This window comes from Ursus arctos, unplaced genomic scaffold (assembly GCF_023065955.2).
Source record: "Ursus arctos isolate Adak ecotype North America unplaced genomic scaffold, UrsArc2.0 scaffold_9, whole genome shotgun sequence".
Taxonomy (NCBI): domain Eukaryota; kingdom Metazoa; phylum Chordata; class Mammalia; order Carnivora; family Ursidae; genus Ursus; species Ursus arctos.
The window spans coordinates 202,450-230,207 of NW_026623111.1; the positions used below are offsets into that span (position 1 = coordinate 202,450).

At 52.4% G+C, this 27,758-nt stretch overlaps 1 protein-coding gene and 1 non-coding gene across 4 annotated transcripts in view; one reads left to right on the plus strand and one right to left on the minus strand.

Moving 5' to 3' along the window:
* The window catches only part of PCGF3 (polycomb group ring finger 3), a 53,845-nt gene that overhangs the window by 8,790 nt on the left and 17,297 nt on the right, over positions 1–27,758 (plus strand). The window contains exons 2-9 of one of the 3 annotated variants that reach the window (XM_026485865.4): positions 7,725–7,765; positions 8,099–8,251; positions 8,879–8,980; positions 12,566–12,683; positions 13,980–14,076; positions 17,451–17,506; positions 26,378–26,488; positions 27,419–27,507. In XM_026485865.4, coding sequence (XP_026341650.1) covers positions 8,915–8,980; positions 12,566–12,683; positions 13,980–14,076; positions 17,451–17,506; positions 26,378–26,488; positions 27,419–27,507 — 537 coding nt within the window. In that variant the 5' untranslated portion in view covers positions 7,725–7,765; positions 8,099–8,251; positions 8,879–8,914. The remainder of the gene's footprint in view (positions 1–7,724; positions 7,766–8,098; positions 8,252–8,878; positions 8,981–12,565; positions 12,684–13,979; positions 14,077–17,450; positions 17,507–26,377; positions 26,489–27,418; positions 27,508–27,758) is intronic. The other 2 variants (XM_026485866.4, XM_026485867.4) reach the window with 2 other exon arrangements.
* On the minus strand, positions 9,629–9,733 carry LOC113245767 (U6 spliceosomal RNA). Its single transcript, XR_003312798.1, has one exon. It is a non-coding gene; the product is annotated as a U6 spliceosomal RNA (small nuclear RNA).

The following is a 27,758-nucleotide window of genomic DNA, read 5'->3' on the forward strand; positions in this document are numbered from 1 at the left end:
GCCCCATGTATCCACATGAGAGAGAATGTTCCAGCCACAGTAGTTGCAAGGGCCATGGGGTGGGAGTACACCTAGAATGTTCTAGAACTAGCAGGGAGTCCACCATGGCCAGAGGGGAGTGAGTGAGGTGGCTTGGGGCCTCAGTGGCCGCTGGAAGGCTTTGGCTTTTCCTGAGCCCTTGGAGAGTTTCATGCCACAGGGATTCCTCGGAGCTGTGTCGGGGGTGAGTGTGGCATAACAGCACATCAGGTGGGTTAAGTGTGAGGGGCAGAGTTGCTCCCATCTCTTGTACATGGGTGCAAGGTAAGTGAGAAGCCGCAGATGGGCGGGAAATCGAGATTACACTTGGAGATGCCAGTCTTCCAAGTGGAGCACAGGTAGCTGACATCTGAATTTGGGGTCAGGGAGTGTTGAGCGGCATAAACGTGAAGGGGGGAGGCCAGTGGGATGTGACTGGAAGTGAGTGGGCTGGGCCGCAGGGACGGGTGCCTGGGAGCCTTTCAGTCTGGTGATGGTGGACGTTGCTGATGTGGGTGGACCTCAGTGCTGCTCAAGACATGTGCCTGGGATCCCCCCCTGGGGACTGTATCTCAGGTCACTAAGTTACACCCAGATGTACATAAACCCTTAATTTAAGAAGTAAAAATAGGGAGTAAACTCAGCAATGGACGTGGTCCTCAGTCTGCCGTATCAGTGAGTTGGTAGTCACTCATTTAACACATGTTGGGTGTCCTGTGTGCTCTTCAGAACCCCCAGTAATGCAGGAAGAATAGCTGTGGGTGGTGGCCTGTGGCATCCCTGAGTGGGGAAGCAAGGGCAAGGCCTGGGGAGGCAGTCCTTTGCAGCTTTCTGCAGGGCTGAGACCATGGTGACCTGGGGGTGCGGGTGGGAGCAGCAGGGGTGCAGCCAGGCCCATGGGCTGGGGGTGGAGGTGGGGTGTCATGTCCAAGTTAGGGGAAAAGGTGGAGCAGGGACTTCATTGTTCTTTGAGTCATGATCCCTTTTGAGAGTCTAAATTCAAAGCACCTTTATGTTATTTCATTATTTTTTAAAAAAGCTTTCATGGCAGTGTGTAGCCACATACAAAATACACTTAAAGTTTCCCCTTTTCTCATAATCTTGACCGGATTTCAGTGTCCCAGCAAGGAACATTCATCATACGGTTCTGTTCATCTTGAGATGGCAATAAATTGTTGGTGTTCGGCCCATTCTTCCAGGCCTTGCCTGAGGACTTAGTGATGCCGTCATAGAGGGCACGAGCCCAGCTGTCTGTCGAGCCCGCATGTACCAGGCACTGTTGTGGGTGCCAGGGCCCCACTGGGGAGCAGGACCACACAGGGAACAGGTTAGTTGGGTGCCACGGGGAGATGAGTGAGGAGCCGGGGTCTGGGAGGCAGGGTCGTGGGGTCAGATAGGCCATAGAGAAGAGGCTACAGTGGACCAGTAGGGCTCTCTCTTAAGCACCTGTTGCGTGCCGGCACAGGTCCTCTGGTTTGGGGGAAGAGAGAGGCCCATCAGATGGAGCAGCAGGTGTGGGGTACGTAAGAGTCCAAGATCATAGCAGAGCGCTTTGGAAGGAGAGGGCATTGGGCACAGGGCAGAGTTCAGCAGTTTGCTGATTTTCGTGTGGAAGTATGAGTAGGTCTTCTTGAGTACTTGGATGAAGACAGAAATATCTCTGGTTGATTGGGCAGCCCTGGGGTGGGTGCTCTGGCGGACATGATGTCCAACAGTGAGGATGCAGCCTCAGCCCTGCAGTGGGGGTTCACGGCGCTGTTGGAGAACAGGCTGGGCACAGCACCCTGAAGATGCTGACCGTGTAGGGGACGGGACAGCGGCCAGCGTTAGACCTGGGGCCACGGTAGCCTGACCAGGAGGCTCAGGGAGCCAGCCTGCTGCCGTGAGGACGGAGGTCCAGGCTGGTGGGGAGTGATGCACACAGCTCAGAGGTAGGCGAGGCCAGGGGGCGCGGAGCTGGCAGGGACGCGCCCTGACGTGGAGAGACACTGATCATGGGTAGAGCCCTGATGTGGATGGGGCTCATGGGGCTGCAGCATGGCAGGAGGGCACGGCTCATCAGAAGCCTGGATCCTTTCAGGGGTTTCATGCAGGAAGGACATGTCCAATTTGCTTTTCTACGTGTTGCTCAGACTTGTGCGCGAGATTGAATTAGTGGTGAGAGTGGGCAGAGGGAGGCCTGTCCTGGGTGCATCTGCCATCCAGATGGAAGCCATGGTGTGTCCAGTGGGCACGGAAGGCCGGCAGAGGGCATGGCGTTCAGGGAAGAACGAGTGGGACTGGGGTGAGGGAGCAGGGGGAAGCATGACCCCCCACAGGGCAGCTGGTGCTTGGACATGGTGGGGGGAGGGCAGCAGTGGGGAGCAGGTTGGCAGTTTCTTAAAAAGTTGTCAAGCAGCTACATTGGCCCCTGGTCGGCATTCACTCCAGAGCATCTGTCCCCACGAAGATGTGGCCATGAGCTCCTACCAGCCCCATAGGAAGCAGCCCAGATGTCCACCTGCTGGTGAGCGGGCCAACAACAGTGCCGTGGACGCTGCTCGGAACGAGAATGGGCCGTTTGTGCCACCACGTGAGCGAGCCTCCCACAGGATGAGTGAGAGGAGCCGTGCCACGTGCCGCCGCAAACACGGCTCCCGGACACGCCCCCTCAGTGCAGTCACCGGGCAGATCGGGGGTCTCCGGGGTGAGGGCCGCGTCTCCACTGTGGTGGTCCTTTCCCAGGCGAATGTCAAAACTTAACCGAGTTGTCTCTTTAAAAGACGCACAGTGTACGTTTTGTCAAATATTTCTCAGTAAAGCTGTTTGATAAAGGTTATGGGATAATATCAACTTGTGCTGGTGTTGTAGACGAAGGTGTTCCTAGAAACACATCACTGAGCAAAACTAGTTAAAAGGTAAGTGGAAAACTTGAAAGTTCTTGTAAGATGTGGTTAAGGAGAGGAGGCTCAGCCCCCGGGTGTGGATTTGCCTGCGGGGACGGGTGCAGGTTCTTTCTGCTGGGGGTCCCCGAGCAGGCGGGCCTAAGGAGGATGGCCCTGGAACTGAGGCGAGGGCAGATGGGTCTGGCCCTGAGCAGGCTGCGTCCAGGAGGGGCCCACTGGAGGTGGGACCGCCCTCACGCGCTGCGTCTCTGGGTCAGGGAGCACAGTGGCGGCCGTGACGGCTTTGCCCGGGGGGCATGAGCGCTGTGTGCCGACGTGGGAAGACACCCGGGGCAGCTGATTAGTTATAGAAGCCCCGTCATATCACATCACAGTTAGTCTGAGGGTGGCTTTCTAGTAAGCGTGAGGGTGTGTGCGTACATGTTCCCAGTATTTCAGGTTTACCCACAGAGGGAAATACCCATCACCCTAAGGACAGCAATTAGTCTGGGGGGACTGGGGTTGTAGGGTTTTTTTCCTTAGTGTTATTCTTTACTTTCCAACTCATGTTTAATAAAGGTGCTTTTTACGTCCACACTGCAAAACAAGCCCGGTGTATTTACCTGAAGGACAGTCAGGGATGATGGACGTGCAACACGGGAATGGAGGGGTGGGGAAGCATCCACTGAAGGGCGCTCACCGGAGTCGGAGGGAGGGCGTGACCCAGACGGTGCGGTGTGCGGCAGAGGGGCCAGGGTAGAGGCGTGGGCGCACACCTGTTGGTGGTGGAGGAGGCCGGGTGGAGGGGGGTCCACGGTGAGTGGACAGGGAGGCTGGACCTCTTCACACAGGATGACTGCCTGTGGGCCTGGGACAGGCCTGAAGATTGTGCTGGAAAGACACGCCACCCATGCCCTTCTGGAAGGCTCCAGCGCCTGTGCGGGGTGCGTGATAGCGCCAGGCTCTGTGAACCACGGCAGGGAGCCACGTGGGAGAGATTCAGGAGTCAGATGTGGAGGGGTCGGGGCGGTGACCAGGAATCTTGGAGATAGGTTGTGTTGGTAATATCCCCATCACCGGGATCTCGTCAAGAGCAGCCTGACGGGATTGGGGGCCAGCAGACACCGGGGAGAAGGTGTTCACCAGCATGGCGACCTGTAGCAGACCCACGTGGGGATGCATTCCCGGGGTTGCTAATGAAGCTGAATGTTTGAAAAGATGCTTATTTGTATTTTCTCTTTTGTGAAGTGCCCATGGTCCCTCTTATTGTCTGGAGCAGGGGTTGGCAAGTGTTTTTTTAGCAAATAACTTAGCTTTTGGGGCCATATGGTGTCGAAAGTCCTCCCTCCCAGAGCAGGGACTGACAGGACACAGTGGGTGTGGTGGGTCCCCCTCAAGCTTTGTTTATGGAGCAGCCCTGCGGAGCCCTGTCTGGACTGTAGTCTTAGGTGTGGGGGTTCTTGGCTGCTCTGGCTGTTCCCACTAGTGTTTTTTGATTACCTGATATACTTTTCTTTTTTTAAATTATTTATTTATTTGACAGAGAGAGACAGCCAGCGAGAGAGGGAACCCAAGCAGGGGGAGTGGGAGAGGAAGAAGCAGGCTCCTGGCAGAGAAGCCTGATGTGGGGCTCGATCCCATAACACTGGGGTCACACCCTGAGCTGAAGGCAGACGCTTAACGACTGCGCCACCCAGGCGCCCCTGATATACTTATTTTTAAGTATTTTTAAGTTGATTTTATTAGTCATTCCCTTTGTGGTTAGTGCTTTTTGATTCTGTTTTGTAATCTTTTCCTCACCTGAGGTCAGGAGGATGTTCTCCCTAGTATCTTCCAAAGGATTAAAATTGTGTTTTCACATTTGGTCTTCATCCACCTGGAACTGATTATTTGGGGATGAGGGTGGGGGAGACGCCTGGTATAAAGTAGGAGTTTGTTTTTGTTTTGTTTTTCCAATTTCACCACCAGGATGATGTTTGTTGTAGTTTTTTAAAATTTTAGAATGCGCTCTTAATGGAGGTACAGTTTACATATGCCAAAGTTCACCACAGCTTTCTGGTGTGATTGGTGCTTTGGGCGCATCTGTGACCACACCCCAGTCCTGACCCAGAACCCTGCCATCTCCTCAGACTTCCAGCTGCCAGTCCCTGCCACTGGCCGACCCACAGGCACCCAGATCTGCCTTTTCTAGAACCGTGTGTCTGGTGGGACATGCACTGCGAGGTCCTTGTGTCTGGCTTCTTTCCTGCAGTACAGGGTTCTGTCTTTTGTTCATTTCGGCTGCTGAGCAGTACCCGCCATGTGGATGGACCACTTTCTGTTCCCCACCACCCGTCGACGAGCACTGTGGCTCTTTCCATTGTGGGACTACTATGAAGAAGGCTGCCTTGAACGTTCAGGCGTAAACCTTTGAGTGGATATTTGTGTTTGTGTCTCTTTTGTTTATTTATTTTTAGTGTGGGGGAAGGGCAGAAGCAGAGGGAGAGAGAGAATCTTAAGCACGCTCCATGCCCAGCATGGAGCCTGATGTGGGGCTGGATCTCACGACCCTGAGATCACGACCTGAGCCAATATCAAGAGTCAGACGCATAATCAACGGAGCCACCCAGGCACTTCGTGTCTCTTTAAACAGAGAACTTTTATTACCTTCTAAATTTGCTAAGAGTTTTTTAAAAATCATGAATGGATAATGAATTTAATCAAATGATTTCTGTGCATCTTTGGGAAGATCTTACCATTTTTCTCCTTTTGTCTTTTGTCGGATTACTTTTTCCCTCATAGCAAGGCCCCTGTATTATAGGGATAGACCTGGTTTGTCAAGCATACCCCTCCTGCTCAGACACTCCTGGGTCAGTGACTCCGTGTGCTGACAGTTTTGGCACTGATGGCCACCAGTGAGTTCAGTCTGTGATTTTCCTCCAGTTCTGGTCTGATGTGTGTGTGTTACCTTCATAAAACGAGTTGGACAGTACCATCGTTTTGCTTCTCTGAGTGGCTTTGTTTGAGTAGGTTGTATGGCTCCTTGAACACTTGGTAGGACCATCCTTGAGGTGGTAGGGCCTGGGGTTTTCCTGACACCTAAGTCCAGTTCCTTAATAGTTACAGAACTTCTGCGTTTTCTCTTTCTACTTGCCTCAATTCTGGGGAGTTATTTTTCTGGGAATTTATCAATTTCACATAAATTTTCAATTTTATCAGCATAAAGTTGTTCATAATTCATACTAATAGCATAATTCTATTATTGCTCGAACGTAACTTTCTCAATGAGAGACTCACTGACCCCCTGTCCCCCACCAGTGCCCTGACTCCCCTTCCCTGTTCTTATTGGTAGCATTTATCACCTTTTAACATACTAAGTAATTTACCCATGTACTGCATTTGTTACTTATTGTCTGTCTTCCTCCAGTGGGATGTGGGCGCTAGGGAGCTGTTTTTTGTCTTTTTCGTTCACTGAGGTCTAAGACCTGTCAAGAGTCGGTAACCGTGTTTCTAGCCACAATACAACCTCAATAAAATCAAACACACTGAAAGGTTCCTCACTCACACAAGCACATTTCAGTGGCTCAGCAGCCACCCTGTTGGGCAGAGGGCTTTCGTACGAGTCCCATCATCCCAGAGCGTCTGGTCAGCCCTGGTCTAGAGTCAGGCCCCGTGTTTCCTCGTCTTTGTTCTCTTGTCAGTGCCTTAGACACACCTGTTAATCTTCCTAGCCAACCAACTAACTCTCTTCCTCCTTCCCCTGCCTCCCTCTCTTCCTTTTTCTGCAAAAGTTAATTGAGCTTCAAAGATTAATTAATAAAAAACGCAGTGTGGGAAGCTTGAAGAGGGAAAATAACATAAACTGGATATAATGTGAATGGCATTTAAGTATTTATTAGGCCCACCGTTCCAAGGTTATATTTAACCACTACCGTTAAACCGCCAGAGCCCTGGTGCTTTCTCAGGTGTGTCCCTACTTCAGAAGGGAGCAGGCACAGCACCTCCAGCCCTGTCTGTCCACCTTCCCGCCTGGAGGGTGGGGAGACCTCAGGGCTTCCCACAAAGGAGGGAGAGCATGGGCAGGCAGGAGGGAAAGTTCCACGGAGGTTCTGGAGGAGTCTCAGACTGAGCCCCCACATGGCACCGTGGCCACCAGCCTGACCACCCCAGGGCCTGCAGGCTGGGGTGCAGACCCCCCTGCAGCTTTGAGAGCGACCTGTTGGCTCCCTGTCACCCAGAGTGGGAGCCCGGGTCTTCCCAGAGGCCTCACGCTTGCCCTCTCCCCTCACCTGGCTCACCCAGCTCCAGGCAGTGAGGCCCCTCACACTGCTCTCCCTGGGCCCCGATCTCAGCCCTGTGCTGTTTGGTGTCTGTGCCTGTCTCCCCCCGGAACTCCGTGACCCCTACTTTGGCCCAGAACCCAGCTTGGAGCCTGCACGCTCACCTTAGGGGATGTGAGGAGGGGTGTGAGGATGCAGAACACACAGAAATCACAGAAGTTAAATACCACTGCGCTATTCCCTGTCCCTCCCAGAGGCCCTAGCCTCCCGTCGGGTCACCCCTGAGATCTACCCCCTCTTCTGGAGCTGTCCCCTTGGCCTCACGGCATGTGACGGAGCCCCCTGCCTGCCCACACACCGCCCATATGCCCTCCCAGCCCAACATCCCCTGGGCTTTGGTGACACCAGTCTGCCACTGAGATCTGCCCATGTCTCTGCGGGCAGTTCTGGTTTCACTGTCATTAATTCTCGTTTTCCTCTCGGTGGTTTTAAGCAAGTAAATGGGCAAAGCCAAGGCTGCTGGTTTGGCAGGGAACGTGGACAGCGTGTGTGGTTGATGCCCCTATGTTGTGTGTCTCCACAGGCTTCAACATGTAGCAGAGGGTTCCAGGCTGCCATGTACAGGTAAATGTGGTTTGAACTTTGGTTTTTCTCTTCTTTCAACGCATGTAAATCGCCTCAGTTTACCTTGGGTTATACTGTGTGAGTGTACTTTAGCCATAGAAAAAGTCAATTGCTTATAACTGCTTTAAAATGTAGTTTCTGATAGCTCCAGGGGAGATTAGGGTACAACCACTTACATATATCCAAGTTTTCTCTTAATTAACACTTGTGGTTGACTCAGTTCTGTTGTTTACGACGTGGGACTCACCTAAGAATTCTAGAAAGAACTTCATTACAGGACCATGTGCATCCTACATGAGCTGACATGAAGTAACAGAGCTGTTTCTGTGCCAGAAAATGGACAGAGAGCAAGGGACAGAAGGGAGGCGCAGACGTGAAGACCGACAGGGCAGAGTGAAGCCGCTGGCGAGGACTCACAGCATCAGAGCAGCAGCCTGAGCGCCCAATGCAAAGGCAGGAGGAGGGGACCGAAGACATCTAGAAGAGGTGAGACAGTCTCCTCCGGCCTCCAGGCCGGCCTTCCAGCAGCCTGCATGGGGAGGGATCAACAGCTGTGAAAAGCCCACTGTCCACGTTCACTGCTGACCTTTCCTGACATCTGTGGGGTCTGCCTCCCTCCCTCCTGCGAGAGGCTCTAAGACACACCAGGCAAGGCGTCTCGGGGTCTGCTGACAGGTGCGGTGTGCACAGGGTACAGGACTGAAGGCCTTATACCATTTTCCTCCTCTGGCTCATGCCCCCCTGGTGTCCAGTGTCTAGTGCTGCACAGGGGCCACCAAGCGGGGAAGCCCAGGGGCGGGACTTCTGCATGATGGTGACAGTGGACATTTCCCCTCTGAGTGCAGCTCTTCATGGGCCTGGGGAGAGGAGGGTGGTGGGCCTTGGGGCCCAGCTTGGGCAGAGCCGGCAGTCTGGGCCAGGGGACTCTCAGGGCGACTCTTGTCTCCTAATGTGGGTGGTCAGCGGGTAGAGGGTCCCTTTTCCAGGCTGTTAGGGCCATCCGCTCAGCCGGGCGCTGTGCTCGGGCAGCCTGCCCCCGCCATGTTCCCTTGCCTCTTGCGACCTCCCTCCTTTGGGGTTTCCTATAGGTGAGACTCGTGTGTGCTCTTTTAGCAGGAGTCTCGAGAGGGGTGCCACGTCCTTCGTGGCATGACTCCGGGAGGCATAGCTGTCTGTCACCCATCTGGTGCCCACCTGGTGTCACCTGGTCACTCAGTAAGTGATGGCTACATGGTGTTTCTACCTGGAGGCCCCGCTCTCACTCTGTGCCTGAGAAGTGTTTGGTGGGAGGGGTCTCTGAGACTTTTTGAATCTTCTCTTCCTCAACAAAGCCTCCATTGGTGATTCCTGAGGAAACCGTCGCTGCGGTTTCTGTGGTGGCTGGTGACCCCTACGTCCACATGATCGGCTCACCTTCTTCTGGAAGGAAGCACGTCCCTTGCTTATTCGTCTGTCTCAGTGTGGACATGTGAACTTCTGTGTTATCCTGTTGGTTCTAATCTGGCTCATTCTGTTCGCCTGATGATAGTCACGCCTTATCTTGAAGCTCCCGTTGTCCCCAGTGTGGCCAGTAGAGCCCTTGGAGCTGGGCCCAGGTCCTCTCTGCCTTGTGTGAGCCGTGTGCTTGTGCACCCATGGACCTTGTGGCGGACAGTGGTGTGTCCGCCCTGGGACCTGGGCCGCCGAGGAGCGCTTTCTCTCAGGCCCTCCCAGTGGACAGAGCTGGAAAGTAGGTGTGGGAGTCCACACTCACATGTAGACACTGGTCTTCATCTATTTACCCACCTGCTCACTAAGCATGAACTCACACTGACCCTGGTCCCACAAAGGGACCAAAGGCCCCGTCTGTGCCAGCATGACCCGGGACTTGGTTTTGGCTTTACGAATTTCTGTGTTATCCTTGAGCTGCGGCCATGCTCATCTTCTCTGTATCGTTCTGATTTTAGTACATGTGGGGCCAAAGCAAGCCCTGTTCTGTCTTTAGTTTGGCGGCTGGGTTACTTGGTGGTTGGAAAGATACTTTGTTGCTGAGCATATATACTACTGGGTGATAGGAATATTTGCATGTCCTCCTGTCCTTAGTGGCTGCCATATAAACAGCTGCGGAATAGAAGAGGTGAGAACAGTACTCAGCTGGGGGCAGCATGGGGCCTTATGCGAGATTTCCATGTCGGCAGGCCCGTTTTCTGCTCTGGTTTCCCTTCCCTCCTTTTATTTCCTGCTCCTTGAGGTGGTGCTAGGTTCCCCGAAGGCCAGCCACCTGGCTGGGCTCCGTGCACACACTTGCTGAGAACAGAGTGCAAACCCACACTGGCTCGGAGCAGGACCATTCTCACCAGATGCAGCTGGTTGGCCCATAGGAACCCCTGTGAGAATGTTCCACCAAGCTTTGTTTCATCTGTCCTAGATTCCTAGTAATGTCACCGAACCCCGACCCACAGACACACCTGGCTGCAAGGGAGGTGGGAAGGGCCCTCTCCAGTGGGGACCGCGTGTCTGCTGCAGCCTGATGTTGAAGGGAGGAGAGATGTGGGTGAACAGCCAGAAGCGTCTGCTTTCATCTCACATTCCACACAAGCCCTAGAGCAGGACCGCAGTGTAGAGACATGCTCCGTTCTGTAAGTGGTGCTAGTCTGGCAGTCCTCCCGATGGCATTCACTCACTCTGATAGTTTGTTGATTCTGACAGTTCGCCTCCAGATTGCGGCTCCCTCCAGGCCCTTCGCCTCCTCATCCAGCCACAAACCCTGGCCAGGCCCTCGGGCCGCACTATACCAAGGCAAACACAGCCAGCACTTGGCCTCGGACCTCACACAGATGGAAGTGGGTCTCAAGTCCTCCAAGTGGTTTGCTTTCTTTTCCCTTTTTCTGAAACAGCATTGAGCAGTGAGTGTCCTCGCCCGGTGGCCTGGGAACCATATGCACTGTGCGGCCAGCCGCCCTCAGTGATGCCCTTGACACTGACGTGTCTGTTTCTGGTCATTGTGCAGAATTCTGTTAGTAACGCTTACTTGGAGAACATTCATCCTGTAAGTATTCATTGGAGCAGCATTTTGTATTGGTTTTGGCTTCCCACTGCCGCTGTAACAAAGGACCCGCAGCACAGATGTGTCATCTGACAGTTCCAAAGGTCAGAAGTTAAGGTGCCCACAGGGCTCTCTCCTTGTGTCTCCGGGGGAGAATCCGTCTTTGTCTTTTCCAGCTTCTGGGGCAACCGCACCCTTGGCTCATGGCCCACCTTCAAGCCAGCAGCCTTTATCTCCCGGTCTCTCTGACTCTGACCCTCCCACCTCCCCTTTGAAGGGCCCCGTGATGACATGGGGTCTGTGGGGTCATCTGGGACCATCTCCCATGTGAGATGACGTACAGGTTTTGGGGTAGGGCGTGGCCATCCCCAAGAGCTGCTGTAACTCCTGGTACACCCCCACCCCCAAGACAGAGACAGCATGTCAGCACTTCAGCACACAGATGTTTGGACTTTGATGATGCCATGGTGTGTGCAACCCTGATGTCCTGTGGGATAGTGATGGGGATCGGCAGGTAGCCTTGGGAACCCCCAGTTCTGGGACTGCGCTGTGCTGGGCCAAGAGGCTACCGAGGCCCAGGAAGGGTGAGGTCCTGGGGGGCTGGTTGGATTTCCCTTGGACAGGGCAGAGACTAGGGGAGAAGGGTCTGGAGCCCCTGCTGGCTAAATGAAATTGCTTTCTTAGCCAGTCCTCAGTGGCAGTTTTCTGTGATTTGCCATTTTAAACAATTGCAGTAAACATCTTTTGAACTTGTCCCATTATTGAGATAAATTTCTAGAAATGGAACAGGCCCTGTTCTATTTGGGTACATCTGGATGGCAGCCCCTTTGACTCTCCGCTTCCCTGGGACTTGTCAGGACTGCACGTCGACTGTCCTGAGCGTTCTGATATTGGAATACCATGTGGTGTGACCTGTGTGTGTGGACGTATCCGTGGGCTGAGCACCTTTGCATGTGCTTACCGGCAGTGTCTGTGCGTCCACACAGAGGCCTCATCGAGGGGCTTTGCCTCTCGTTCAGGGTGGGCCAGCATCACCCTCACCAGTGTCCCTCAGGGTCATTCGTCCCCTAGCTTTCTAGAGGAGCCAGTAGCTCCAGCACTGACCCCCGCAGCCCCCCATCCCAGACCTGGCACAGCCTGCCTGCTCCCTAGCCTCTCTTCCTGCAGCTGCACGAACTTCCTTACTCGCCCACCCACCTCACCAGCTGGCCTCAGCGCAGTCCTGAGCAGGAAAGGGTTGGGAGATCCCAGAGGGGCTAGTGTCGTGGGTGGTTAAGGAGAAGCAGTAGCTGCCCGTTGGGTGTTTGGCGGGACGATCCTGGTCCTCTGTGAGAAGACCTACAGTACTCTGTTGTACAGACAGAAATCAAGCCACAGCATTTTTGCAGCTTGGACCTGGCCCTGGGAGATGGCAGCCTCCATCACACCGAGCCCTTCTGGGGGGAGGTGCTGTAACCTGGTTTACGTTGAGCCTGAACCTTTGGTGGGACACATGGGAGTATTTCAGGGGTGTCCAACTCTTGGTTTCGGCCCAGGTTGTGATCTCAGGGTCATGAGACTGAGCCCTGCATCAGGCTCCACGGGGAGTGGGCTGAAGATTTTCTCTCTCCCTCTGCCACTCTCCCTGCTCATGCTCTCTCCCTCTCTCTCTAAAAATAAATAAGTCTTAAAAAAAAGAAAGAAAGAAAGAAAGAAACAAACAAACAAACAAACAAACAAACAAACAAACATGGGAGTATTTCAGATATTAGTTAATAAGTGGTTTTCTCTTGCAGAAGCCAAAGATGTTGACCAGAAAGATTAAACTCTGGGACATAAACGCCCACATCACCTGCCGCCTGTGCAGCGGATATCTCATCGACGCGACCACCGTGACCGAGTGTCTGCACACGTGTATGTGGGGAGTATTCTAGAACGTGATCTTTGACAGCCGTGGGAGGGATGTGACCGAGTGTCTGCACACGTGTATGTGGGGAGTATTCTAGAACGTGATCTTTGACAGCCGTGGGAGGGATGTGACCGAGTGTCTGCGTATGTGTATGGTGGAATGTCCCAGAATAGGGCCTTGGACGGCTACTAGCCTTGTGGTTTCTTGATACTTGGGCCTTCTCTTCTCTTCTCTTTTCTTTTCTTTCTTCCTTTCTTCCGTCCTTTCTTCCTTCCTTCCTTCCTTCCAAAAGCTTTTAGCTCAAACACAAAGCAAGACACAGAAGCAGGAATAAAGAAGATCTTAAATCAGAAAAATTATTTCAAATTAAAAATATGGGTAATTTTGATAGAGATATCATTTAAGAAAGCTAAATATAGGAAAAATTTATTTATTTCTATGTAACGGCAAAACCAGTATAACTGTGTTATGACAGAATATTCATTTCTAGTGGACAGAAATGCTTACTTTGAGAATTTCCAGATGAATTCCTTAAACTTTTTAGACAGGGAGACGTGTTTCGGCTCTTTAAGGCTAATGAGCCTGTGTTTTGGTGTTTAGAAGACTCTTAGCGTGTGCTGAACTTGGGTGTTTTAAGCCCCGTCTTGGGTGAATGGAAGGTGATGCTCACCCAAAGCTTGCCATGGTGACGGTGGCCGAGGGTGCCGGGCAGGGGCCCTCCGTGGGGACAGGGTCTTTGCAGTAAAACCAGTGCCTGGAACGAAGATGACTTCTGATCCCGTATTTTCCACTTTAGAAATAAAATGTGTGCCAATTTTGATAGAACTTTTATTTTAAAGGTAATTATAGCTTTAAATGGTTATTCTCTTTGAATTTTCTCGAATTTTGTTGTACCCAGAAAATCCTGTGTTTTTTTTTTTTTGTTTGTTTGTTTTTTTTTTTTTTTTTTTTACAAACATGAACATTTTAACTGTTAGCCCCTGTGGTGAGAATATTCGGATGAGGCCCTGCTGCAGCGCATTCTTGCGCATTTCCCAGCTCTTGACCTCTGGGCACCTCCTCCTCACTTAGGTTCCTCGTCCCTCTTATCCCTACACCTCAGACCTGTTGAGTGAGGTGGCTGATTGCGCACTTGGGGCTTCTCCGTTGTTGGTGAGACCTGAGAGACGGGTGTCCCCTCGAAGCAGCCGCGTGTGGGCCGGTCTGTCTGCACGGTGGCCGGAGCGTGAGCCGAGCCCGAGGAGGTGTCGGCATCTGCATTCTGGTTTCACTGTCTGACGTGCCTGTGTTTTTGCAAACAGTCTGTCGGAGTTGCCTGGTCAAGTACTTGGAAGAGAACAACACCTGCCCCACGTGTCGGATTGTGATCCACCAGAGTCACCCGCTGCAGTACATCGGGTAAGCGCCTCCGGGACCCCCCGGTCACAGCTTCCGGCATCGTTCCGTGTCAGGGACTCACCCTGCGCCGGGCGCCCGTGACCACACGTGGCGGCAAGCCTCCTGCTCCGCACGCCTGGCCTCCCTGCCGGCCAAGTCAGACCGGTGAGCGCTGGGGCCGTTCCCGCCAGTTTCCAGGAGTATTTGCTCAAATCGAAGAATTTGGGGAACCTCAGGACCCACGTGGATTTCACTGGTTTTACACTAAGCTGGCTGACGTTTACTCTGAAGCAGGTGGCAGCCCTTGGTCCACCTTCTGTTTGGAATGAGTGGTCCTAGGCCCTTGGGTGTGGCCTGCATCTCGCTTCTTGCGGCTGGCGGCCCTCCTGGCCACGGCCACCTCCTTGGGTTTCGGGGAGATTGGGCCATTTGTGAGGGAGGCGTCAGGGGGTCAGCTTATGTATTTTATGCAGAGTTTTAAGTGGCTTCCAGATTTGGGGGGCTGCTCTAAAGGAGCATAGCGCCCCCACACCACATGGGAGCAGCAGAGGTAGGTCTGTAGGTCTGTTCTGAACCACTCCCAAGGATGTGAAGTATCTAGTGTGCACAGAAGACTTTAAAAACGTGAACAGCTGGTGTCAGCACAGCGAGAAACCACTGTCAGATCAAGAGGTAGAAATCGTCAGGCCCAGAAGCCCCCGCCCAACAGCCCACCGTCCCCAGGCAACAGAGCTTAGTCCCCTTTGTCTAGCTCACTACAAGGGGGACCGGCAGTGTGTTTGCGCGCTTTGCCCTTGACCTGAACTGTTCTCCAGACTCGTCTCTGTTAGTGTGGAGCTCTGTGGCCAGGGGACATCGGGGTGTCCGTGGTGGGCACTCAGTGCTGCTCTGGGCATTGCCGTGCAGTTGTCTCCTCTCTGCCATCCCTCAGAGCAGGGTGTTGGGGTGTAGTGCTCTTGTGCCTTCCCGTGGTCTCCTGGACTGTTGTGCAGTGCACGACCTTACCAGTGTGTCCTGTGGGTACCCATGGACTGTATTCTTGCCACATGGTGGCTCTGTAGGGTATCTCTTGCCCTGATTATCAGGGAGCACCGGCCTCTTCCCAAATGTTACCTGGCCATTCAGGCTTCTGGGAGATGTCTGTTCACATCCCATGTCATTTTTCTGTTGGGTTCTTTGTTTTTGTTCTGCTTAAAAGAAATGCTTGATATTCTCTGGGCACTAACTGTTGGCAGTGTATACACATGTCTCCCGTCTTTGGGTGTGGTTTTGTAGAGCACAGGGGGGCTTTCCTTATGTGGACTGTAGAAGGCAGGAGGTGGTAGCTGCTTCATGCTCTTGGGAAGCTGTGGAGACTCTGGCCCTCCCTCTCAGAGCGCCGGGGCCCCTCTCCTGTGCTCTGGGTTAGGCAGGGCTTTCTGGAGAGCTGAAACCCTTTAGCAATCTGGGACGCTGGTGTTCCAAGCATAGCCTAACCTGCTAACACACAGAAGGGGGCCAGTGGAGTGGAGCTAGCCAGGTGCATTGGCCAGGCCCTGTCTCTTCCCTGTGCAGTGACCGTGTGGTGACCAGAGCCGGGGAGGTCGAGTTGCAGAGCTGGGGGGAGATGCTCAGCCCTGAGGCCTGCTGTGGGCTCTGGGCTCCAGAGTGGCTCTTCCCTGCTAATCCTGTGCCTTACTCCTTGCCCTCTGTGCTCCGCCTGGAACTGCAGTGTTTTCCCCATCCTGATGCCGGCTCTGCAGTTGGCTCAGAGCCTTGTCCCTGACACAGCTTCCCCCTCCACACTTGGCCCAGCCTTCTGCTCTGATTCTGCTATACCCTGCCGTGAGGTTGCCCCAAAAGAAGGGCCTTTAGGCTTGAGCTGGGGCAGGGTGGGGAGAAGACACTTAGGGTGGGACCTGGTGGCACCATCCAGGGTCCTGGGCAGTGGCTCGGGCCTTAGGAGGTAAGAGGATGCTATGAGGCGCTGGCCGCAGGCAGGTGCTAAGCCTGAGCTCCTAGGGTCTGGTGGATCTGTGAGGCAGCTCTGCCCTTCCAGGCTTCATCTTCCAGCCAAGGACTTTGGCCGTGTGGGCCATGTGAAGAGAAGAGCTAAGAAAGGGTGTGTAGCCCATAGCATGGAGTGTAAACATGAACACTGCAGGGAAGTGGCCTGTGTTTCAAGGGGCTGCCACACCAAGAGCCTGGATGTGGCCAACACCGAGAAAAATCCTCTGTGCTGTTCTGTCCTGCTGCCTGGCACCCTCCCTGAGGAGAGCCCCCCAAGCCCTCCTCTCAGCCCTGTGGGTCCTCGGCCAGGCAGGCGGGGCCTAGCACGGTCATTCGGAGGACCCAGGGTCAAGCTCTGGGGCAGGATTCGGTCCTGCGTGCTTCCCTTGTGGATGGGGTGAGCTTTCCATGAAGCTGGTGGGGGTAGAGTCAGAGATACCAAGGAAGTCATGTGCTGCAGGCCAGCTTACCTGTGTGCGTGTGTCCATCACCCATACACACACGTAAATGTGAGCGTTGGGACGAGAAATGTATTTCGTAGTGTGGATCGAGGGTCAGAACGTTTGAGAAACCCTGCTTCAGTCTGCCACACCACAGGCTGAGCTGTCAGCCCAATGTCTATTAGAGCTTCAGAGTTCTTGGAAATGGTGAGTGATGGTCTCTGCAGGACCTGGTCCCCCACGCTTGTGGCAGAACTGCGAGCCTGGTGAGTGGCTGCTGTGTGCCCGGTCCTGGACTGGCTGTCACGCCTAAATGTCTACATGTTTTGTGGAGCATAATTGTTGTCAGTTACAAGTTACCTATCTGGGTTCTTAAGGTTTTCATTTTAATGGATGATGTTTGGAAATTAACACTGATTTAAAAACAGTTACTTAAATGTATTAATAATTTATGTTTATTTTAAAAATAGCAGACTGGAGTGAGAATTTTATTTCAAATACTGTGCTTATGTAACCTTTTCAGAAAACCTTCGTAGGTAGATCATAAAGACCGAAGGGCCTGATCTTAGGGCCTTTCCTCTACATTTTTCAGAAGGTTAAAGCAAAGCTTCCTGTCTAGTGGAGACCCCGGGACGCACCAGTGGAAGAGGAGGGGGTGGCGGAGTGCGGCTGGACAGGCCGCTCTGGGCCGCGGCTCTGTGTTGGCACCGCGTTCAGCAGGCAGAGGGCACTCATCACCAGAGGGTCTTTGTGCCACTGCTACTTGAGATGTTCTTAAGTTTCTAGAGCCTGAATAAATGATGCATTAATTCAGGTCATATATGACTTCGCTAGCCCATTTTTAAGTGCAAACTGGAAGCAAAGTTCAACGAAGATTTCGAATTTGTGATTGTGGAGTTTGATATTATTAATGGAAAACGTGCCCGGGTTTTTGGCTAACCTTACCTGTTGTGTTCTTTTTGCCAGTCATGACAGAACCATGCAGGACATTGTTTACAAACTGGTTCCAGGCCTTCAGGAAGGTGAGTGTCAGAATGTCGCTCTGGAGCCTGCAGCACGGCTCTGGGGGGCTTTCTTTGCGGGGGTCCTGGCCCAGGAGGGAGCCCTCCTCTGTCCTCCAGGACAGCACCTGTCCTGTCCCTGCGCTGAACTCACAAGTACTGAGGTGCTGGCTGCTTCCACCATGTCTGCCTCGCTGCTCCTGCGTTCTGAAGGCACGTGCCGAGCAGCGAGTGCACAGCCTTGCTGGGGCGGCGTCCCTGATCACACCTGCGCATATGCGCATATGCACGACCAGTAGCCAGGGCGTTGGTAAAGTTTAACTGTATTTAAAGTCAAATCTCATGAGAATTAAAAAAACATTATGTAGTATGAATATCCTGAAAGTGGAAATGGCCGTTCTTTTTAAAACTTTTCTGCAGTTCTGAACCCAGAGGCTGTGGCTGCCCCTCTTTGGGGAGAAGAGGAGGGACGCTGGTCTCGGGATCCCACTCAGCGTCCGAGGGTGGGCTGGCAGGGCAGTGCCTGCTGAGAAAACTCAGATAAAATATGTTAGGAATTCCTTTGGGCTGTGTTTTCTCATTGTCATGTTTCAGAAGAGGGTGATGATTTGAAATAGAGCTTACTCTGTTAGAAGATATTCATCTGGCTTTTCCTACATAACTGAACGATGATATTAGTCTTTTCTTTACCATTCACAAGTTCATTTATATAAGAATTTAAGTTTTCTGAGTAAAATATAAATGGGGACAATCATCTTTCAATACCGAAAAGTTTTTCAATCCTAAGGCAAAGAATACCTCAAAGTAAAGTGCCAGTACCTTAAAAAATTATTATAGAGTATTTTAAGCACAAAAGCAGGCAGAACCACATACAGAATCACATGCGTTTATTACCCAGAGTCCACAGTTTCCAAGTCAGGTGAAATCGCCCATCTTCCTATCCCAGAAGATAAGGTTCTTCTTAACACACATAACCACAACACCTTTATAAATCTAAGAAAATAATAGCAATTCCTCGGTATCAAATACCCAGTCAGTGCCAACATTTCTAACTGCCTCAAGAACACCACGTTTTTCGAGTTTGTTTTCCAGGTCAGGTCAGCCCCTGGGCTGACTGCTCTGCCCCCTCCAGGCCTCTCCTGTCTCCAAGTCTGGACTTGCTGAGGGCGCCCCGGTCCCGTGAACTGCTGGCATGTGCATGCCTGACTGGATTCTGGCTCGTGTTTTTGGCGAGCCCACCTCTGGTGGTTATTCCGTCTGAGCAGGTGCCATCAGCCTGTCTGTCGTGTTGCCCCAGCCACCCGGCACCAGCACAGCAGCAGTCTGTTGTTCCTTAGAAGCGCTAGAATCTGCCTCTTCGGTGCCCGGCCCGGCCTGTGTACTGCGTATGCCACGTCCACAGAGCCGTGCCTCACTGCTGGGTTCCTGAGGCGCACTTTGCATCGATAGGCAGAACTGTGCTTGTCTCCTTTGTGCACGGCGTGCTGAGTTGGCTTTCTGGCCCCTCCGGCCACAGTCGGTGGATGGCAGCGCGTGCGTGTTCACAGCGTGTGGGGTCCTTGTCCTCTCTGCAGCTCACGCGCTCCGGTTGGTGGCCCCCGACACCACCCTGGGAGTCTGGGATGGCCCTACTTCCCGGGCAGGTGGGTTCTGGGCTCCTCTTGCTGACTTCCTACCCCAGGCAGCACCGGTCTCCTCCCCCACAGAGTCCAGGTGCCGTCCGTGGGTGAGATGCCCCCTGACACGGCTGTAATGGAAGTTGTGTTTGTGAAGAACATGGTGCAAGTACGATGGCCCTGCTGACTGAGCAAGTTGTGCTGTGGCGGGCGTGCCCCCATTTCTCCCTTAGGCCGGGGTCTCTCTCCTCGCAGACCTGTCCCTCAGCTTCTCTGTTTCTCAGACTCTTGGCCAAGTGCTGCTCTTCACAAGGACATCACAGCTTTGAAGCCCTTCACAGCACAACTGCTTTCTTGGTACAGGCTGTCTGCAGTTCCTTTGTGGTTTTGGTCGCGCCCACAGTTGCAGACCTGATTTTGCAGGTGGAGGCCATTCTGGCAGGCCGGCTTCACCTGACGTGGGGCTGCACGCCGGCTGCACCTGCTGCCATCCGGGCCCTCTGAGCTGCACCCCCTCAGGCTCCACTCCCTGCTGCTGTCCTCACGCCAGCCATTTCTCTGTTCCCTGTAGAAGAGGCCTTCTTGGTGGAGAATTAGTTTTTCAGTGGTCTTTTGTTTCCTTTTTTAATAATTTTTAAAAATCTGCCTTTATAGAGGCTACATTTTATAAAATTTATCAAATAGTCTATGTTTTATGTTTTGCACGGCTGCTTTGCACGGCTCACAGCTTGCTTCTTCCGCAAGCGTGGTGGAGAGGTGCTCACCAGGACATCGGGCTCTGTCCGTCTTGACGATGGCTGCGTGGAATTCGTTCTGCTCCTGGACTCCTCCTGACGGGTACTTAGGATGTTCCCGTCTTTGGCTTTAACAGAAGGGTAGGGGGTACGCTGAACACCCTTTTGCATACTTTCGTGGGTGTGGGTGAATATATTTGGCTTTATTCTGGAAGTAGAGTCACTAGGCCAAGGGTTCTGCATTTGTTTCTTTCTCTTGCCTCTTTGCCCTGGCTGGAGTAGGAGTCGGCAGACTGCAAGCCGGATCTGCCTTGCCGCCAACTTTACGTGACTCATGAGCCAAGAATGTTTTTTACACTTTTAAATGGTTAGGAAAAAGTCAAAAGAATCACATTTGTGATGTGAAAGTTACATTAATTGAAATTCCATCATCCATAAGTAGTGTTATTGGAACAGAGCATGCTTCCTCTTTCCTGTGTCATTTGTCTTCACGTCACAACACCGAGCAGGTATTGGTGGCAGACTGGATGGGGCCCTCTCGCCGTTCCACACACAACAGATCTCAGAAACGCAGTTGCCCTTTTAAGCCACAGTGAAAGGTAGATGGCTTTGTTACGGAGCCGTCCTTGTGAGCTGATTGCGCTGTGACGTGCCGCCGTGCTGGGATGAAGGCGTGGAACGTGTGCTTTCATCACCAGACTGAACGCACAGGACTCCCAGTGCACAAGAAAGCAACATTTGGACAGAACTGAAAATCTGAAGTGGAATATCTCATCACAGCAGAATTTCTTCACAGAAATCAGAAATGAAGATAAGGCTGCAAAGTAAGTTTCTGATTGGCTCGTGTGTTAGCCAAAGAAGGAAAGCGATTCACTGAAGGTAAGTTAATTAGATCCTGTTCGTAGCAGCACAGGCAACGCACCCTGAGAGAACGAGCTTGTTTCCGGGAGCGAGCTTCCGGAAGCAACGTCAGTAGTCACTGAGGAAGCAAGGCAGGCGGTGCTGAGTGCCTTTCCTTGGCCTTGATGTCTCCAGTCTGCTCAGCTGTTCGTTCGGTGAGCTTGGAGTGACTAAAGAAGTCATCTCTCCGAGCAGTCTGCACGGAGCACCTGCAGCCGGGAGTATTTCCACGGGGACTGAGGAACCTGTAACCCGGTCCAGCCTGGAGTGGAAGCGGCTAAGCTGTGGTGGTAGGAACGTGTGTGGGTCAGGAAGATGCTCCGTGGACGAACAGACCACGCCTGTGAGAATGGAAGGTGTCTGGAGGACGTCGTGTTCATTCAGCCGCACACTGTTAAAATGAATCTTCCCTGTGTCATCGAACAGTGGAGTCCGCAGTAGACGTCATCACTCTTTCAGATGTCACTGTCCCGGGGCAGAGGAGCTCCTGTCCGAAGTGGAGGCTGAACGCCCTGACTTTCCCTCCCACACAGCCCTTTCATGGCTCAGTAGCGGCGAGCTGTGCGCGTGTGTGGTGTTTGGGGCCAAGGGCAGAGGGGATGTTCAGAATGGGAAGAAGCACCTTTAACATTGAATGACTTCAGAAACTACCTTTTGCCAAGGACTTGATAATGTTTCGTCATGGATTCAGGCTGACGTCATAAGGCGAGGCCGTCGGACTTCGATGCGGCCCCCGCAGCCGTGACCCCTGCGGGTGCCACAAGCAGTGTCGCACTGCTCGGCAGACCTGGTGCCGTCACAAGGGAAAGGAGGAGGGTGATCTCTGAGCGCGTGCAGATTTGCAGCGGGCTTGTTTTCTGAGCTCTAGCTGCAGGCCCAGGACCTCGACACAAGTGCGAGGGCAGTTCCCACCTTTCGGAGCCCACTGACTGTGCTGCTGTAGGGAACGACTGGCCCTCGGTGTGACGGCGTCGCCAGGGCCAGCGCCAGGAGGAGAGGCTCACGGAGTTCTGTGAACACCTCCTCACCGACGCGTGAGCCACACAAAGTCGTGTGCTTGTGGACTGATGTCAGCATTTCTGTGTGAGAAGACATTTTCAGAAATGAAAATATGTAAAATCTCGTTCGAGATGGGATCAGTTTTGATGATAAGGAACACTAACTTTTAACCCCAATTAAATATCATCCCCCCAAAAGGAGTCCATTTTTCTTGTTAGTAGCCTGTAGTACAAAAAATTGTACTCAATTATAATTATCATATTTTAAAATTTCATGACTTCTGGTTTCTGGTTCCTCATATAAGGAGCTTGGAAGTCGCCACTCTGTCCTAACGAATAAGAAGCTGAGCAGACTGAGAAATCAGCCACTTTTCTTAGATTGTAAGAGGGGTGGACACAGGGCAAAGCGCTGCCCCAAGATTGGAGAGACTGGATATGGGGTTCCCCGGCCTTCCAGGGCAGAGGCTCCGAGCAGAAGCCTCCGTGTGAACGGGCACAGGGCCAAAAACCTGTACTGTGGTTGTGGAATTGCTGGAGGCTCCATGTGGACAAGTCAGAGAGAAAAACCCGCAGGGAGATCCAGTACTGTGAGTTTCACCCCCAGGAGCTCAGCCACGGTCTCTCAGTGCTTCCAGCAGGGGAAGAAGAGGGGCCATTCTGAAATACTTCTAACAAGGCCTGCCCTCCAGGGACTAGCTGAGCAAGGGAAGCCAGTCAGCTTCAGCCACCCCTTCCCACCGAAAGGGGAAGAACACAGCTGGGAAGCACTGGTGAAGTTCAGTGTGGAGGCCCTGGCTCCCTGAGACCAAGACCTAATCAGAGGAGCACTGAGCCCTTCTCCTTCCCCAGCCCTCACCACATCACTGAAGTCCTGTTCCAGTAATTCCTCTTCCCCGGGACATCACAGCTGGCTCACAAGAAAACACAGAAACAGAGTTTCAAGAGACAGAACAAACATCGGAACCGGACACGGCAGGCATGTTGGAATCATCAGCCTGGAATTTAAAACAACTGTGGTCATTATGCTGAGGGCTCTACTGGATAAAGTGGACAGCATGCCGGGACAGGTGGGCAGTGTAAGCAGAGGGATGGAAACCCTTAGAAAGAAGCAAAAAGAAATGCTGGAGGTAAAACCACAGTAGCAGAAATGAAGAAAGCCTCAGGTGGGCAGATCAGTAACAGGACTTGTGTGGGGAAGAACCTTGAGGTTGGGGATCTATCAAGAGAAACTCCAAGTCTGAAAATAAAAGAAGGTATACATTAAACAAAATCAGTCTCCAAGGATGTGGGACAGCCGCAAAGGTGTACCGTACACGTCACAGGAACATGAGACGCGGAGGAGACAGAGAAGGAACAGCAGAAATACGTGAGCCGATAATGAGTGAGAATTTCCTCAAACTAATGTCAGACACCAAAGCCCGGATCCAGGACGCTCAGAGAACACCACGCAGGATCAGTGCCAGGAACACGAGACCTGTGCATATCATTTTCAAGCTACGAGTAATCAAAACTATGAGCCAGAGGGAGAAAGCACCTTATTACAGAGGAGCGAAGGTACGAATTCACCTGGCTTCTCCTCGAAAACCACACGAGCAAGGACACTGGAGAGTGCAGTGTTTAGTGTTGAGAGAAGAAACCACTGACCCGGAGTTTTGTGTCCTGCAGAGGGGAGGAGAAATAGAGACCTTCTCAGTGAGACAGAGGGCGAGGGAACTTGTCAGTAGGCTTGTTTTGCAAGACCATACAAGAAGTTCTTCAGAGAGAAAGAGGTGCTGTAGGTTGGAAACTTGGCCCCACGTGAAGGAAGGAAGGAAGAGCACCAGAGAAGGGATAGTGATGGTAAAGTGAAAACTTGTGTCTTTCTTCGTCTGACAGATGACAGTTTGTCAAAATAATAAAAACAAGAATGTACTCAGTTATTACGCTAATGTATGTATCGTATGTATATTTCAATAGAACATTTGCCTTCTCCCCTCTTCCAAACCTACCTGCGTCATATCTCAGCTTTGCCACTTAGCTCACACATCCCCAGTGTCTGCTCCATGTCTGCTCCATTCGTTGACGGGATGCTTGCCAGCCCGCAGGCTGGCGATCTCAATGGGGTGTTGGTCTGAGTGGTGCACGTGCCTGATGGGGGAGGGGCGGGGGGGGCCGTCTTTCACCCTGAGTGTGGAGTGGGCCGTGGGACCCGTACATGCCCATGTCACTGAGGAGGAGCCGAGAGCACAGGGAAGGACACTGGCTGGTGCCCAGGGTAGCATCGCGCTTCTCACTCCCCTGGACTCTCCTAGCACCCTAATTACACCAGGGTTATAACTTGTAATTTCTGTAAAAATGGGATCATGCTACACGGTCTGTCTTTTTCATGACGACATGTTGTGGTGCTTGCTCCACATCAAAAATACGACCTTGGGGCACCTGGGTCGCTTATTTGGTTGCGTGTCGGACTCTTGATTTTGGCTCAGGTCGTGATCTCAGGGTTGTAGGATCAAGCCCTGAGTCAGGCTCCACACTCAGTGGGGAGTCTGCTAGAGATTCTTTCCCTTTCCCTCTCTCTGTCCCTCCCCCAACTTACGCGTGCACTCGCTCTCTCACTCTCTCTCTAAAATAAATAAATAAATAAATAAATAAATAAATCTTTAAAAAAATATGTGACCTGTATTTTTTTTTTAAAGTAGGCTCCACACCCAGCATGAAGCCGAATGTGGGGTTTTGAACTCACGACCCCGAGATCAAGACCTGAGCTGAGATCAAGAGTCAGACGCTTAACCGACTGAGCCCCCCAGGCGCCCCTGATCTGTATCATTTTTAGTGGCTGCATGGTATTGCACTGAACAAATGGCCTTATCCCAGGGTAGCAAATAAATCAGATTCATGTCACACGTTGGCTCTGCCAGTAGTGGATGGGACATTGGATGAGGTGTTGAGAAGGGTTCTGAGGTGTCTTGGCCTCGCCCTTCTGGCAGGCCCGGCCCCGTATCTAAGCTGTTTCTGGCCCTTCGGTACTGTGAATAAGGCTTCCGTGCCTGTGTGCATCCCTCTCTCCTTATGTACTTGGTGTGGTTATTGCTTTAGGGTAGATTACCAGCAGCATTTTGGGGCCAGTGGTTAAGTTTTTAAATAGTTTTAAATAGCAAGTTACCTTGCTGAAAATTTACCCCAAGTAACATTTGTATGCTGGTATATTCCTGACATGGAGTATTGTTATTTTCAATCTTCTTTTCATTCTGATAGGTGAAAATTTTTTAATGAGAATTAAAACAAGGTATTTGAATCTGCCTCATGTCCACATTAGGTGAGAATTCTCTCTCGCACTGACCAGCGGGACTGCACTGTCCTTCTTGGAGAAGTGGTGGGAATGGCCTCACACCATCAAGCCGTGCATTTCACACCTTTGCTCCTGAGCTGGCTTGTATATGATCGTTTATTCTCTTTCCAAGCTAATCCCAAATTTTCCACACCAGTCTTCTGCGCTGGCACTTTGCCGTATTCGGTTCCAGCACCCCACCCCGCTCCAGGCCAGCACTGCCGTCCCTTCCGTTCTGAGGGGCTCCCACTTTCTGCCTGAGCCTGCTGCCCCTGCACCCACATGCTCCTGCAGGATTGGGCGTGCACAGCGTCAGTGCAGGTCCGGGATGTGACCGAGACGTATTCCTGGCCATGGAGCGCATGGTGGATAGGGGAAGACAAACGTGCGGGTAGACAGTGCGACACGGTGTCACGGGGTTAAGTATACGGAAGTATTTTTCACAGAGTGATTCGTAGGGATGAGTGTGAGCAACGTGGGTGTAAGTGCACTTTGCTGCCGTGTGCGTGTGGCCCTGAGCAGCAACCGGCTGCTTCGTTGTCGGGTATACACTTCAGAGTCTTCTTTGCTCAAAGTCGGTCAATAGCTGCCTTGTTCACCATCGGCCTTTCAGCCTGCTGCTCCTGCCTTCTCATGGCCCAGCCCCACTCTGCGTGGGGAGCCCCTCGGGAGCAGCCAGCAGTGACTGGCCTGCCGACCGCGGGGAGCAGGGGCGCTGACCGACACTGCTTCTGAGGAGGAGACCAGAGGGCAGTGTGCTGGCATGGCCTCTGTTCCTAGGGAACCTTCCTGGGGTAGAGGGGTGGCTCTGCTGCCTCTCCAGGATTCAGCGAGCTGTGATGGCTTGCCACAGACACCGGGGGGCACCCCAGGGTGGCCATCTGTAGCTGTGACAGGACAGTGCGCATCAGCCACACTCTGGTCTCTAAGCCGTGACCAGGCGGGCAGTGCGGGAAAGCCGGAGTCCGTCAGTGGGTCATGTTTGCTGTGCCACTAGGGAGTCCCGGAACGTTGACCAGATGCCACATGCTGAGGATGGCAGTCTTGGGTCGGGGGGAGGCGGGGGGCCTGCAGCTTGCGGCCGGGGGTCTGTGCGTCTGCACGTGCCGGTGCTGCTGGTTTCAGCCTCGTGCCCTGCGCTTGCGCGGGCCGGGGCAGCAGCTGCTCTGAGGTTCTGAGGGTGGCAATGCAGAGTTACTGTCTCGTCTTCTCACGAGGGGCAGCCGTCGAAGCCCCCGACCCAGGTGTGCTGTTTTCTCCACGTGATATTTGTGAACAGAGTTTTAATGTGACTTGCTGCCTTCTTAAGATTAAGAGTATATCTTCATTTTTAATAGCGGAAATGAGAAAACAGAGGGAATTCTACCACAAGTTAGGCATGGAAGTGCCTGGAGATATCAAGGGGGAGACCTGTTCTGCAAAACAGCACCTAGATCCCCATCGGAACGGTGAGTGGGCTCCGGTGTGCCTGTGGCCGAGGCAGCGCTATGTTGTGAGCTCCGTACTCAGGACGCCCTGTGCCCCCTCCAGCAGTTTCTAGTACAGTCTGGGAACGGACGTTCTCCATCGCTTCTGGTGCCGATGGGAACATGGGGCAGAGCTGAGAAATGGGTCAGAGACAGAGGGGGCCCTGAAAGTACCTGGAGGTGGGGTGCATGCAGATGGGCCTCCTGAGACTTCCCTTCAGTTTTGTCTGTCCTGCTTCAGTGCAAAATTAGTGTTATTTTAAAGTTTGTACATACTATAACAAATTATTCAAACATTTGATGCCATGGTGTTTTTCTAGTAACCACAGGGGTTCCTGAGAAGTTTCTAGACTGCCCTGTATATTTCTAACAATGTTAAAAGGAAGGAGAGTTCCTACCTGGCCCCTAGGAAAGGCAGGGTCTGCGTGCTACACCCCCGTGGAGGCAGAGGGAGGCATTTGGGGCTGTTGGGGAAGCCAGGGATTTTGTCCCAACCATTTACTTATGACGGGGTCTTCATTTTAAAAGTAGTGTTGGAACGATTAAGATTGTAGGAGCCCTGCATTACCTAGTTGGTAGTTGGTATATTAAGCATTGAATAGTTTTGGGTGCGGGGGGCTTCTCTGCCCCTTTCGCCGTCCCCTTCAGCCTTGTCTGCTGTGCCGTTGTACACACACTTGCAGACCCATGTACAGCTGACACCAGCTTCCTGGGGCCCTTGCACTTTAAGGAACACAGTGTTTTAGCAGGTGCTCTGTAAACCAGCTCTCCCCGATTTCATATCCTTTTGAAGGTACAACTGTCTTATTTGAATGAATTTTTGTAGCATTTTGGGTATACCGTCTGGTTAACAAAGATAATGGTTTAACATTCTGGATTTTGTAATACAGTATCTTCTGTTTTTGCTGAAAGGTGAAACCAAAGCAGATGACAGTTCGAACAAAGAAGCAGCGGAGGAGAAGCAGGAAGAGGACAACGACTACCACAGAAGTGACGAACAGGTAGATCCCGCTTCCGCGCTGCAGAAAACCCGAACTCTCCCGCGGGTGTTCCCCCACCTGAAACGGGAAGGCCAAGCAGCCAAGGAAGTAGACACGTTGAAATGTAACACATCTCCCTAGTTTTTCCTTCTTTATCTTTTCTTTTTAATTGCCAGAGTAATATATGCTCACTACAAAACATTTTAAATATGAAAAAATGAAGTCCCTCCCCCCTCCGCACGCTCCTCCCCAAGTGGGTAATTCAGTGCCAG